This window comes from Bidens hawaiensis, unplaced genomic scaffold (genome assembly GCF_021521415.1).
Source record: "Bidens hawaiensis isolate Kalapana, Puna unplaced genomic scaffold, B.hawaiensis_p1.1 tig00037409_1, whole genome shotgun sequence".
NCBI lineage: Eukaryota > Viridiplantae > Streptophyta > Magnoliopsida > Asterales > Asteraceae > Bidens > Bidens hawaiensis.
Genome location: NW_027496538.1, coordinates 47,718 through 62,851, shown reverse-complemented (window position 1 = coordinate 62,851; position 15,134 = coordinate 47,718). Strand labels below are relative to the sequence as shown.

General features: G+C 36.7%; 3 protein-coding genes across 4 annotated transcripts; 2 read left to right on the top strand and 1 right to left on the bottom strand.

Moving 5' to 3' along the window:
* The first annotated feature begins 322 nt into the window (after window positions 1-322).
* Window positions 323-1,567, top strand: LOC143589371 (EPIDERMAL PATTERNING FACTOR-like protein 2). The gene is made up of 3 exons (XM_077070148.1): window positions 323-786; window positions 899-933; window positions 1,028-1,567. Exons 1-3 carry the CDS (start codon window positions 687-689, stop codon window positions 1,277-1,279), a joined length of 387 nt encoding a protein of 128 aa, XP_076926263.1. The 5' UTR covers window positions 323-686; the 3' UTR covers window positions 1,280-1,567.
* Window positions 1,568-6,829: 5,262 nt separating this feature from the next.
* LOC143589369 (uncharacterized) lies at window positions 6,830-9,088 on the top strand. The gene has a single exon (XM_077070147.1). It carries the CDS (start codon window positions 6,877-6,879, stop codon window positions 8,965-8,967), a length of 2,091 nt encoding a protein of 696 aa, XP_076926262.1. The 5' UTR covers window positions 6,830-6,876; the 3' UTR covers window positions 8,968-9,088.
* Window positions 9,089-10,841: 1,753 nt separating this feature from the next.
* Window positions 10,842-13,128, bottom strand: LOC143589368 (tubulin alpha chain). 2 transcript variants are annotated; one of them, XM_077070146.1, is made up of 5 exons: window positions 12,899-13,128; window positions 12,156-12,390; window positions 11,702-12,072; window positions 11,166-11,624; window positions 10,842-11,080 (listed from the first exon to the last, which is right to left on the bottom strand). In XM_077070146.1, the coding sequence occupies exons 1-5, from the start codon at window positions 12,989-12,991 to the stop codon at window positions 10,913-10,915; spliced, it is 1,326 nt and encodes a 441-aa protein (XP_076926261.1). In that variant the 5' UTR covers window positions 12,992-13,128; the 3' UTR covers window positions 10,842-10,912. The 2 variants fall into 2 exon arrangements, with proteins under 2 accessions (XP_076926261.1, XP_076926260.1); XM_077070145.1 differs by having other exon boundaries at window positions 10,848-11,624; window positions 12,899-13,126.
* Between the last annotated feature and the right edge of the window lie 2,006 nt (window positions 13,129-15,134).

The window sequence follows — 15,134 nt, the reverse complement described above, 5'->3', positions numbered from 1 at the left end:
GTGGTAAAACCTGAAAATTTTATTTTTAAGTTCTTGTTAGAAAGATTACAAGAAGATGTTGCCAAATAATAAGTTACTTTATCATTTGAAGTTCTTGAGTTGAATCATTTAACATATATGTTAGGTTTCTCATTGTTTATTTATATTTTGTATCATGGTATTTGTACTAATTTTCTTATGTTAATAACAAGAGTATCGTTATTATAAATTTAATATAAAAGTAACTCGTATTCTCTATATAGGGTGTATATAGAGATAATACGTGTGTTTAGAGGGTGTGTGAATATCTAAAAAGAGTCTGCTAATAACCATTGCCCTAAAATTTTATACTCTAAACCCTATTACTTCTTGGATTATTTTGACTCTTTATCTATATAGCCATCCATGACGTATTGCCGTACGTGTTTTTAACTTTTTATGTTTTCTTCAAGCAGGTGCTCCATGACTTCAGTTTGTAGCGACAGTTTAAGACCAAAAGTGTGTGGTTTTAGTACCTTTTGGAATGTGAGTTTTTTAACATCCACAAATCAAGCACCCACACGTGTTGGATTCCATAATAATTGACCCTTCCTCGCACACATTCATAAAACCATCAAACACACACACAATAAACCACACTTACCTCATTAAATCCTCAGGTTAACACACAGCATCCTCACTCTATAACTCCATTACTCTATCCAGAAATGGGTTGTGGTCACAGCCCCAAATTACTACACCATTTAACCATTTCTCTTATCTTTCTCTTGATTCCATTCACTACCCATTTCAGATCTTCTGCTAAAGGTAAATGGGTGTCACACACTTTCTCTCAAAACCACATAAAAATTTCATCTTTTTCACCCAAGAATCACACTTTCTAAAACTTATGTTACTCACCTTTTCTCATTTATGACAGGTAGAATGTTGGTGAAACCAGCCACCAGTTCTCAAGTAACCTCACAAGGCCTTAAATCCATCAGTTTTGTTTTCTTTTGCAAATGTTTTTGGTTTTGAATTTGATTAACATTTAGGGTTTTTTGTGAAGGTGGAGGTTGAGAAGACATTCCTAAGAGGACAAATAGGATCAAGACCACCAAGATGTGAAAGAAGATGTGGTTCTTGTGGTCATTGTGAGGCCATTCAAGTGCCTACAACTCCACAAAGTAAGGCTGCAATAAATGGAGTCAAGGATCCAACAGTTGGAGCTACAAATGCATATTCAAGAGGTGATTACAGCTCAAACTACAAGCCCATGAGTTGGAAGTGCAAATGTGGGAGCTTTATCTTCGACCCATGAATTTTATAGGTCTCATTGGTTATTAGGTGTACATATAGCTAGGAGTGACAGCAGTTGCAAGATTGTCGCCCCTATAATTCTTCGATTACATATAAGGATGTTCATGGTCTGGTTTGAAAATTTTGTGTCGGTTCTTGAATAAAACCAAAATCGTTAGTTTTTATTGAGAATCTTTAAATAATAAAGTTGGTTCATCAGCATTGTATGTATAATTTCCGATAATAATAAGAATAAACGTTTAGGTTTATTTACACAGTCGATTTTAAGTTTTAAATTGCAAACTAGTTAAACTGATTAATTTTTATAATTTGGTTTGGTTTATACAGTTGGATGATTTTTGAACGCCTCTAGCTAGTTATATATATTCTTGTCCTACCTTTCTCTTGAGTGGCTGTTTTGTGTACTCTTTCTAATCATGGTAGATTAATCCAAGATTCATTTGACATATTAAGCAGACAATGATTAAACGATAAAGAAAATTGGTATTTAATGTTGTGAATTGTGAGCAGGATATTTACCTTGTGGTTCAATGGTATTGGAGAGTTAAGGCTTGGGATTTTAAAATTTTATGTTCAAAACTTTACTTTATGAGGTTTTTTGATATTGGTGGTTTCCTCTTTAAAGGTGTTTTTAGATGAGTCATGTCTTAAACATCAAAATCAATATAAATAAATAACATGTCTTAAAAAGATTCAACTGGATATTTGAGACAGGTAATTCCAAACAATGTTCAAAAAGAATGTTGTGAGTGGGATATACTTTCGGATTTAGTCGGCAACGTTTAACACATCTATATTTATTTTTACACAAAAAAGCAGTGGTTGGGTGGGCAGAGTAGGTGGTAAATTAAAGGATAGTAACATGATAATGACAAAATACGAGAAGGTAGCGTGAATAAATTCCTTGCATCTGTCTTTTCTGTATCGAAATTAAGTGCTCTTATCCACCTCCTAACATTTTTTAAGAATTCATAGAGTTAAAGAGTTAGATTTTTTTTAAAGGTTAAAGCCCGTGAACATTTGCTTGAAAGCGTGACAATACGGTGAGATAGAACATGTTCAGTTCAAGAATCCAACTAGTGAACGCATATAGTCTCTCATCATCACCCGGTGCCGCCGAAACTATATGATGAAGGCAGGAATCGAACCAGCTGTGTCATATAGAACATCAAGTCTATCTTACCACTCCACTACCATCTCATTAGCAGAATTAGAGTTAAGAGTTAAGTTATCTTACAAAGAACCACAAAAATAAAAATTATAAGGACTTACGGTCATCCACTTAATCTTATAATTCACCTTTTGTGTCTTTTCATCCTCTGCATTCATTTTTATAAGACCTCATCAAACTAAAAAACTAAAGAAAAAAAAACTGAAAACACAATGACCTAACACAAAAGATAAGACGGTGTAATATAATAACTTAATCTAACATAAATTTAACACTTCAAAATGTTGTTAATAATAGTATACTAAAGTATTTATAAAAACTAAGGGCATGTTTGGTTGAACGTAATGAAATGGAGAAGAAATGGAATGGACAAGAGAATGAAATGACTCATTACTCTTTCTCTGTCATGTTTTGTTAACTTATAGGAATAAAATGAATTATTATTTTATGTTGTTTGGAAGGAAAATAAAAATAAAAGTATGAATAATATAGAAATGGGAAAATACTCATATCTCAAAATTAAAAAAATACAAAATAAAGTCAAAAATTGCAATGCCAATGGTGGCGCTGATGACGATGGTTGTGGTTAAGCAGCGAATGTGATAAGGCGGGGACGATGGTGGTGGTCAGGTGGTGGCGTCGGCAGTGGTGCCAGTCATGGTGGTGGTCAGGCAGTGACAATGATGGTGACAGTGGTGGTGGCGGCGCGATGGTGGTGGTTAGATGGTGGCGGGGGAGGTGTGGTGGTATGGCGGTGGCGGTGGCTCAGGTGGTGGCGGCGGTAGTGGTGGTTAGGCGGCGACGACGGTGGTGATGGTGGTGTTATGTGGTGTTATCTAGAGAGTAAGGTGGAAGAGAAATGAAATGAAAAAAAAAAGAATTGGATGAGAACGAATGGATTTGATGGAATGAGATTCATTATGTAATCGCTGATATCATTCCATTGACCATTCGCAATGACTCATTCCATTTTTTCTCTCTCACGCCTTCCTACCAAGCGCTATCTATCAACTTACAATTTTATAGAAATTATAAATTACAAATTATAACATAGTTCTTAGAAAATACATAAGATAAATATACTTTAACCATTAGATAGTTTCATATTTTTGTAATATTAAAATAAAAATAAATTAGGATATATAAAGGAAGAAAAATAACAAATTATTATTTTTTCTTTCATTATTTATAATGAATTATTGGTTAAGTAGAGAGAGATAATTAGACCGAATTGATCTTCAAACCTTTAATTTGAATGTGTAAGCCTTTAATCAATGGAGCTGGAGTAGTCTGAGTTACAAACCAAACGAATAGCGTCTAAAGTATAAGCGCAAACAAATAGCTAGCTTATTTTTCCCATGTAACCCTGAAAATGGAAAAAACCCAATCGTGTCACAGTTGTCCATGATTTTCCCCACAAACGAGCAAGGACACCCATCTTCCTCTGCTCTCCCTCTCAAAACATGTATTTGAGAACATCCATGGGACAAACGTCTTCTAAACTCCATCCTACCTCTCTCCTTCATGTTGGTACCCATGCCACTCACAAACGACCAAGAACTTCCTCGATGTGGATATTGTAATGCCTTAACTATGATAAACAATACAAATCGTTGGTTTATTAATAAGCAGGGCCGGCCCAAATGCATTACAAAGTAAGGCAAGGGCTTTAGGCCCTATTAATTTTGAGGCCTCAACTTTTAAAAAAATTATCTAAAGTTTATATAAAAGTGTTTATTTGATCCTGTTAACAAACAAAGTGATTGTAGTCTGTTGGTATAGCAACACATGTGTTCTCTTGTTGACCATGGATCGAATCTCAGTTACGTTTTTTTCAGCATTTTAATTTTTGGATGCTATGTGGGAAACGGCTAGCCATATACCCAATATTTTTATAGTGTTTCATTTATATTTAATTTTTTACTTGCTAAGATTAATTCAATGTTTTTTCTTCTAGTACTTCAAACACTTCTCAATTTTTTTTTATTTTTTTATTTTTTTGAAAACTTGAGTATATGATGTAGTTCCCAATTAGTTGCAGCAAAAGTTGTTTCAAGTATAAAAGATTGAAATTCAACATTATATTAGTTATAACATTATAACTGTAAAAGATCATGTTGAAAATGTCAAATGTGTGTGGTGTTATCCGCAAGAATATTTTAACTATCTTTTAATCAAGTTTCACGTTTTAGTTAGTTTAATTTAAAACAAATATGACATGGCAATGGACTAGCTTATGCTATAAAATAGATTGTCTAAAGAGAAATGAACTAAACTGGTCATATTTATTTAACGATGTGAAGCAAAATGAATAAGAATTTGAAACGTACGAGCTTATTTTTATTTCAAAAAAAAGCCACAAAAAATTTATTCGCTTTAGGCCACCAAAACTGTTGGGCCGCCACTGTTAATAAGTGTCAATTAAAAGGTATAAATTTAGAAGAATATATAATTTTGTGATCTCTCTAGTTATTTGATTTGCATATTCTAAATTTCTCGTAACAAGTTGTGTATGCATGGATAGGCTACATTGTTATAATAAAACTACACGTAAGTGGTACTACTTTCATATTCTCTCTTTCTCGAAACAGGTACATGGATGACACGACACTGGTTTTTAAACCTTCATTTACGAATACTATTAGCAAATAGTGAAATGCTTCTTAGTTGAAGAAAGTGACTCCCATGGTTATAGGTTAGGAACAACCGGCTATGTGAACGATAGAAGTAAATTGGATGGACATATTATTATCAACGAAATTTATTAAAATTAAATGCATCATTTTCATTTGGTGAAACAAGAATGAAATAAACAACCTTTGAAAATAAAACTTTTTCTTAATAAGAATTATTACAAGGCCTAATTTCTTAAACAATTGGATTATTGGTGTTATCGTGTGATTGGCCTAGGATTTGGTAGTATACAATTTCGATGGGTAGGATCTGCAAAATCACGTGAGGTGATGATGTGGTTGATCGATAAGAGGTTTCAGATGAAGCTTACTGGAGAGGATATGTTGCAGAATAAATGTGTTGTAGGTATAGATGGTGATATCTAGGTGGGTCCGTCTAATCAAATAGAGGGTATAACAGTAATTTTAAATTCATTTAACTGAACCAATTAACGTCATTCGTCAAAAGGACGACCAATGCTACCCGCATTAAAGTTTCAGGGAGAGCACGAATGTAATATATCAAAATTATGGACCAAACATGAAATCCATGCAAATCATAGGGAGCATCCACGCAATAAACTCTAATTTTCTAAACCATGAAAGAACCGGTACCAAAACCATTCGAAATAATTTGGTTTTGTTTAGTTTTAAATTTCAACAGTTTAGTTTTAATTATCAAAAGCTGTAACTAACAGTTAGGCTTACGGTTTAACCTATCAAGCATTCAAACCGGATGGTGAACCATGAACACCCATGTGGCCATGTTATCAACCCTGAATAAAAAAAATATACATCTAATCTAGAATTGTGTCATGGCGTAAAAAAATGAAAGTAGAAGGTGTTGTGTACAGACAGACTACCCAATTATCCATCCTGATACACCTTCCTTCGTTTCATAGATCGCTTCAAAATATTAAATCCTAGCGTACGCAACTTCAATCTCACGTTTCCACGTAATTAATTAGATAGATCCACCGTACATTGCAACTGTCTGTCTGTGTTGAGTAATATTGGAAAAAAGGTTAACTTTTTGCATCTTCAAGTTTCAACTGCATTTACTTCTCCAATTATATTAATAATAATAATAATTACAACTTCTCATTCTTGATTCCCGTCGTTATTTGAACCTGTTGTTCTCATTTTCAATTTCGATCTCAATCGATTTGTGTTTCGCATTGCGGAGGTGTTTCTGCCTTCATCTCGTATATTAGGATTTCGGTAGGTGTATTGTTATGCTTGCTTGATTAGATTATTCGTAGCATTACTATGCATAACCCGTTGAACTCCGCTAAGTAGCTATATCAAATGCAAAGGGAATAAACACGTGTTTGTTGCCTTTCTCGTGTTTGTTTGATCACTTTGCATGAAGCGGGCCGAGTTCAACGGGTTATGCATAGTAATGCTACGACTCCAAGATCGATTGTAGTTTATAAAAGACTTGTTTTTGCAATTCAGAAGGGCTAGCTTGCCTTCTATTTCGATGTAATTTAAAAAAAATATATATCATTTCTATTGAAAAAGTGTTTCGTGTTGGACACCGCCGCATATATTGATTATTTCTCATATGTGACCTGTTTTTGTTTTTCTGGTTTAAGATTGTATTTAGATCTGCACAACTTAAATCACTGTCGAAATAGATATTTAGATCCACGATTTAACGCTTGATGTACGTGTTTTTGTTTGAATTGTTACAGATTGGCCTCAGGTTTAACAATATAGCTTCTAATTTAGGTTTTTATTAGGGAATAAATCATGTTTAGGCAATCGCCACGCCGAAACGGTAGAAGTAAAGGGTTGAAGATAAAGCATGTGTTGCAGATCTGTGTGTTGCTTGGTGTGAGTGTATGGTTGTTGTATCAGCTCCAGCACTCTGGTAATAAGAAACCGGCGTCTACTTCGTCTGTCTCTGAGAGGTTGCAGAATAATGATGGGATCAAGTTAGGGAGAAAAGGCCTTAACCCGAAAGTGGATGAAGCGAATGATGACAATCGTGATGATGAAAATGGCTCGGTCCAGGAGAGTGAAAGTGAGGACGAGGGTGTGAAAAGTACTGATGAGGCTGCGGAAAGTGAAAATAAAGATGATGGAGAAGATAATAAGGAAAAGGAGGATGGGATCGAGAAGATGAACCGGACTGAAAATGGGATTGAAGATGATGACAATAAGGGAGTGAAGAAAACGGATGAACAAGATGGTAAACAGAATGAAAGTGAAGAAACCAAACCGGAGGTTGAAGATAATAACAATGAAGATAAGGTAAAGGAAGTGGTTGATGAATCTCAGAAGACACTAGAAACAGAATCAAAAGAGCGAACTGTGTACACAGACTCGACAAACATAAATTCTGATCCAAATTCAGAACAAAGCGAGTCAACAGATTCTACTAGTAACGGAGCAAGTTCAGATTCAGTTTTAAATTCTGCACAAGGTGAAACCTTGAAAACAGAAACCGATGAGCAAAAAACTGGATATACCGATTCTACTCTCAATGGGGCAAGCTCTGCAGAGACTAAGTTAACTCATACGGAGTCAAAGGAGCAAACTGAAGGTACCAACTCTACCAACAATGAAGCAAGTTCAGAGTTAAACTCAACACAAAATGAGTCAACAAAACTACAAACTGAAGTTGCAGAGTCTGTGAACAATGGAACAAGTTCTGATGTGAATTCAACACAAAGTGAATCAACACAAACAGATTCCAAGGAGCAAACTGAAAGTACCAAAAATGAAGCAAATTTAGACACGAGCTCAGTGCAAAATGAGTCAACACAGACCGAGTCCAACAAGCAAGCCGAGAACACAGAGTCGACAAATACAGGTGCAAATTCAGACTCAAACTCAGTACAAACTGAGTCAGAACAGACCGAGTCAAAGGAACAAAGCGGGAGCACCAATGATGGAGCAGGTTCAGATTCAAATTCATCACAGATGGAGTCCAAGGAGCAAACCACGAGTACAGACTCGAACTCAACACAAAACGAGCCAACCCAGACGGGGTCTGAGGGGCAAACTCAAACTACAGACAACAGCAACGGAGAAACGTCCGGTTCAAACTCAGCTGAAAATGAGTCAACCCAGGAGCAAACTCAAACTACAGACTCTACAAACAATAGAGCAGATTCAGATTTGAACTCAGCACAAAATGAGGCAACTCAGACAGAATCTAAGGAGCAAACTCCAACTACAGACTCCACCAACAATGGAGAGAATTCAGATTCAAACTCAGCACAAACCGAGTCAACCCAGACGGAGTCCAATGAGCAAACACAAAGCACAGGCACCAACAACAATGGAGCTAGTTCTGAATTAAACTCAGCGCAAAGCGAGTCAACGCGGACGGAGTCAAAGGAGCAAACGCAAAACACAGACAGTGACAACGACGGAGATAACTCAGCACAAGGTGAGTCAACCCAGACAGAATCCAAGGAGCAAACTCCAACCACAGACTCCACTAACAATGGAGCAAGTTCAGATTCAAACGCAGCACAAACCGAGTCAACCCAGACAGAATACAAGGAGCAAACTTCAACTGCAGACTCCAATAACAATGAAGCAAGTTCAGATTCGAACTCAGCACAAACCGAGTCAGCCCAGACAGAGTCCAATGAGAAAATGCAAAACACAGACGCCAATAATGATGGAGCTAACTCAGCACAAGGTGAATCAACCCATACAGAGTCGAAGGAGAACAACAATGTAGCCACAGAGACCGGAAGCACAAACTCAACTGGCAATGAGAACAACAGTGGTGTAGATTCTTCATTAAACAATCAGAGTGCCTCAGTGCGAGAGATCGGAAATGATGGGAGCAGTAGCAAGAATGATACTGCAGTTGCAGAGTAGAGTCGCTGCATGCGTCTTTTATTTAACATCTTATAAAGTCTATTTAAGCTTTTGTGTTCTTTTGCAAAGTTAATCTAATGTATGTTTAAATATAGAGAACGATTATTCAAATCATGTAGTCGAAATTTCTGGTTTTGTTTCATGATTTATTGAAGGAGTAACAATGGTATTTCAATTAAAATTCATATCCATGAAGTTGCTTTTAATTTTGTAATATAGACAATAATTGAATAGGAAGTTTAGATTGAAATGGTAAAAGCTCTTGCAGTTTCCAGTAAACGTTTATGTTTTCTTTCCACCACACCATTTTTGTTGCAGAACTTGGACACGACATGCTTGATGTAAAATTTCTTTATAAAGTATGCAGTTTGTTGTTTTTCAGAATCAAGTTCAGATGCATTCTTTAATCTGACACTTTTGACTTTAATACCAAACTAAGTTTCAACCATTTCAAGGAACCTTTGAAGAACAGTAAATGCATTACTTTTGGTAGATAACAAATGTGACCAAGTGGTACAACTAAAATCATCCACAAAAGTAAGAAAATACTTATATTCATTGTAGGTAGAAGTGTTGCAAGCTCCCCATATATCAATATGTATGAGTTCAAAATCTTGTGGGGAAAAGGAAGACGATGCTGCCAAGCTCTATCCTTTCAGTTTATAATATGCCCAAGTGTATGATGCCAAAGTTCTACTAACAACAGATTTAGAGAAATATTTGGAAAACTGAAATAAATTATTAGAAGTAAAAACCAAGCTACTTGTATGTAAGAGGTGCACACATGCAGCAGGTTTACCAAGAGCTAGTGACATTTCAGTAAAGGAGCCTGCCACATGCAACATATAGTAGAAATGCGTACTGTGCCATTTGTGTGGTTGGCTAGAATATGGCCATTAGGAATGACTATATAAAATGGTTTTCCAAGCAATTCAGTATTTGAAAAAGGAGTTTCATTAACATATATGGTCACTTAAACACGTCTATTATCCATTTTGTATCCAATTTAGTGGAATTACATATCATCATACATGCAAAGTTTGCATAATTGATGGATCTGGTATTGAATGCAGCATGATTATAATTGACTTCTCCTTCATACAGTCAAACCAGGACTTGTTTGTGAAAGATCAAGAACAAATGCATTGACTTGTTCAGAATATCCTTGTAACCAGTAGAAAAGTTTGCAGCAAAATTTCTTTTCTTTCTTTTTTCGTGAATTCGAAATCCTTGGGAAATCCAGTGATTCTACAGCATTTGCTTGTTGTGTGACCATTCTTCTTGCAATTTGAACACACACAATTCATCTTTGTCGGAAACATCAAATTGATTTCCTTGAAATTGCAAATGAACATTCATTGAAGCAGATTCACAAACAAATTGATAGTGGGGTGACTTTCCCTTTTTTTACAAGCAATTCATCTTCTCGTTAGCTATAAGACGAGAAGCTCCACAAGCACATGTAGTAATCAAGTTCAACCATTCAGTTAGTCCGAATTTGGTTTTACTTTAGCAAAATAAGCGGCAATATTACTATGGATAAACTTTCAAGAACAGGTTAATGAGAAAAATAGCCATTCTTTCAAAAATTTAAAAAAACCAGTTATTCGGCGCTAGTTGTAGATTTTTGAAGTTGGACCCTCAAAATAGAACTCCTAAACACAGGGAAATCATAAAAATAAAAACCAATGTTACATAGGTCAGATTCAAGACAGAACATGTAATTGGCAAAGATTTAAAACCTTGTTTTCTATAAAAAAAAAATTATAAACAATAAAAGTTAAATATAACAAAAAAACTTATGCAGAAAATTTTAATAAGTGAACCAACCAACCAATTTCAAAACAAAACACAAAATGGATAATAAAACCAAGATTCATACTCAAACCGAAAATATTCGAAACTAAACATAGAATAGAAACTGCTCAAAAAGAGCATTCCTATATTAGTCTGCAACTACAACACAAATAACAAACCACAAAACATCACATAATACCCCCTCAGTATTCCTCACCTTCATCATCATCTTCACCCTCGCCAGACTCGAGCCCAACCTCCTCATAATCCTTCTCCAGCGCAGCCAAATCCTCACGAGCCTCAGAAAACTCACCTTCTTCCATACCCTCACCAACATACCAGTGCACAAACGCCCTCTTCGCGTACATAAGGTCAAACTTGTGGTCAATCCTCGAGAACACCTCAGCAACACTGGTTGAGTTGGAAATCATGCACACAGCCCGTTGCACCTTAGCAAGATCCCCACCAGGAACCACAGTCGGTGCCTGGTAGTTAATACCACATTTGAATCCGGTCGGGCACCAGTCCACAAACTGAATGGTCCGCTTGGTCTTGATGGTACCCACAGCTGCATTCACATCTTTAGGTGCAACGTCTCCACGGTACATCAAGCAGCAAGCCATGTATTTACCATGACGAGGGTCACACTTAGCCATCATGGATGATGGTTCAAAAGCAGTGTTGGTGATCTCAGCAACCGAAAGCTGCTCATGATACGCCTTCTCAGCTGAGATAACAGGGGCATAAGACGAAAGCATGAAGTGAATCCTAGGGTACGGTACAAGATTTGTCTGAAACTCGGTCACATCCACATTCAAAGCTCCATCAAACCTCAAAGAGGTAGTCAACGAAGAAATCACCTGTAGGGCAAATATTATTAGTAATAACACAATGAAATTGATAATAATTAGCGAAAGTAGTTATGGTATTATGATACCTGAGAAATCAAACGATTAAGATTAGTGTAAGTGGGGCGTTCGATATCTAGAGACCGCCTGCAGATATCATAAATGGCCTCATTGTCGAGTAGAACCGAGACATCAGTATGCTCCAACAAAGAGTGAGTGGAAAGCACACTGTTGTAAGGCTCAACAACTGAAGTCGAGACCTGTGGTGAAGGATACACAGTAAACCCTAGCTTTGACTTTTTACCATAGTCAACTGAAAGCCTCTCCAACAGAAGTGAGCCTAGACCAGAACCAGTTCCTCCACCGACAGCATTGAACACCAAGAAACCTTGGAGACCGGTACAGTTATCAGCAAGCTTGCGGATTCGGTCAAGGCACAAGTCAACAATCTCTTTTCCAACTACAAGATTAAAAACTCAATTTAAACATATCATTCCGTGTGTAAATAAACAAAGTGACTGGAATTAAAAGCAAGGTGTTTACTAGTGTAGTGTCCACGCGCAAAGTTGTTGGCGGCATCTTCTTTGCCACTGATGAGTTGCTCAGGGTGGAAAAGCTGTCGGTAGGTTCCGGTTCTCACTTCATCAATAACAGTGGGTTCAAGGTCAACAAATATGGCACGAGGAACATGTTTACCCGCACCGGTCTCACTGAAGAAAGTGTTGAAGGCGTCGTCACCACCTCCAACTGTTTTGTCACTCGGCATCTGACCATCCGGCTGTCACACACAAGTTTGTTAGAAATCAAAACAAACATATCCACCAATAACAACTAATTTTCCATATGAGATATAGCAACAGACAGGAAAACACATATGCTACTACGCTAGTCACTATAACGCAACTTATCCTTATGAAATACCGCATACTGCATTAACTCTACACAAATTACACATGGATAAGTACATGAACTAATTTAATTGACGTATAGAGATTTAAAATCCACATAAAAACACGAAATGTTAATAAAACCGGTATAAATACTCACCATAAACCCTAGATCTAAACATTTTTTATCTATGAAACATTTCAAGTCACATTATCACTAACAGAACATTATACAAGCACAAATTAAGCACAGATCTGAAATTATAACACAGATCTAGCATAAACAGATTCAAATCGACTATAAGAACATAACAAAACATCAAATCAGACGGCGTTAAGCATAAACAACTAAAATAAGAGATAAAAACAGTAGATCTGGTTGGAAATGAGTGAATATACCTGAATACCGTGCTCGAGACAGTAGAGTTCCCAGCAGGCATTGCCGACCTGAATACCGGCTTGACCGATGTGAACTGAAATGCACTCCCTCATTGTCGTTGACTAGCTTTGAAAAGAAGATAAGATAGATCTAGGGTTTGTTTGAGTAGGTATTCGAAGGGCGTTTATAAAGACGCCTCCTCTCAAATGGATTTGAAATGTGTCATGTAAGTTTCTTTGCTGAATCAGGGTTTTCTATTTATAGCGCCTCTGCTTCGTCGGTTACCACAAATATCTATCTCATTTCATTAGAATTTGAATATTTTACAAGCTAAATCCTCCAAGTTTACCACTTATTATTTGGTGCTTTTAGGTACTTTTATATGGACATTTTAGACATTTTACCTCTTCAAAAAGCAAAAATCATTTTAAAAAAGCAATCCCAAACACCCTCTAAGTATCAGTGAGTTATATATATTATTGTTCCCCTAAAAGAAACTGTAAAATGGTTTATCTAGACCATTCAAAGTATCCAACTTTTAATCTTGGCCATCTAACGCAATAATTTTCCTTCTAGAAGCAACAGTTAAGGGAGGTTTTACATTCTCTCTCTCTCTCTCTCCTACCACGCTATAGTTAACATGTTTCCAACCCACGCCGTATGCCATCCCATAATTTCCTCGGCATCGCCCCACTATAAACTCCCACCATCACCAAAGCTCTTCCAGCGACTTCATAATCCCCAATCGATCATAGCCAAATATTTCCTAACGATCCTGAATTCGTTCATCGATTTCATATCAAGTTTGAATTGGTCTGCAGCTTCAATTCGTCAAACTAACGATGTTTGATTTTGCTACTGATTTGAGTTCAATATATTTTATTGTAATTGTTTTGGATAAAAATCTACTAAGGATAATGTATCCAAATCCGTAAAAGTGAGGTATAGTGCTATGCTAATAAGAACGATTGTATGAACGAAATAATGAACACTGAGATTTGTTGCGAGGAAAAACTCCTTGATCTTGTTTAGATCAAAGGAAAAAAAAAACCCCGGGTGATGACAACTCGTCGATCACCAATTTATTAATCACAAAAAAGGGTTACAAGTGTTTTGGAGATTACGATCAATGTTACAATGAATGCTAGTGTGTAGAGAGAAGTATGAGTTCTGCTCAAGTGTGTGTGAATACAAGTGAGTACTAATCGATCGTTATCTCGATGTTTATAAAGTAAATAACAACTAACAATAATTCCTAGCTATCCGCCACTCTTCCATAACCCCTCTAACGTTCATTGACCGCTTGCTAGGAGTTTCCAGTAGCGAACTTTGAGGTAGAATTAGTCATAGATTCGTTGCTTTTGTTGAATAATAACCTACACACGTGAAACAATTGTTAATATTATCAACTTCTGAGGATCCTTGATCTTGACATGGCTTTGGAATTCTTCAGGAGGATAATTGATCCAGACACATCTTCAAGGATAACATATCCTCAGTTATTGAAATTATCAGCCCTAACAATTGCCCCTAAAATGGCGGGTGTTTATGCTTTACAGCTGGCATTTTGAAATTTAAATCTTCTGCGAAAAGTAGATGATTAGACGGTTTGCAAGAGATATTTACCATCCAACCCTTGATATTTATCATAACCGCCTATATATGTGATCCCTATATTTCTTTTATAACCACATATCAAGGCAGATCTTCAGGTATCCTTTCTTCCCTCTTTACATTCTTTATTTTGATAATAATGTCAGTCGCTTCGTCTTCTTCACCTCCTTCTAAGCCGTCCGACCAATCCTCCGACGATTGCGGGTTGACGGAGATGTAGCCACAAAACCTTATAGCCAATCCATCCATCGAAATCTGTAAGTTCACAGATCCCGAAATCGATGAGTTCCGCTCACTATTTCCAGCGGAGACCGTGTTCCGACCATACGATTCCGACATCCGATGCGATATTTATTCCCAAACCTGGGTTTGTTTCCCAGCTTGTCCTTTTCTCATCGGCTATCGTTATTCGTTCCTTCCTTTCACACAAAGCTTATTCGATTCCACTGGCATATCCTACATCCAGGCTATGCCTATGCTTTGGAGAGTCGTCGACACTATTGAAAGAATTATCGAAGAGGAAAAAGTTGACTTCGGCCTTCATGAGTTGTCTCACCTTTACACCCTTACTACCTACGGTCCTGCCCGATTCATGTTGAAATCCAAACCTCGACAACCCCATCCGATTCTGAAAGTCACCTT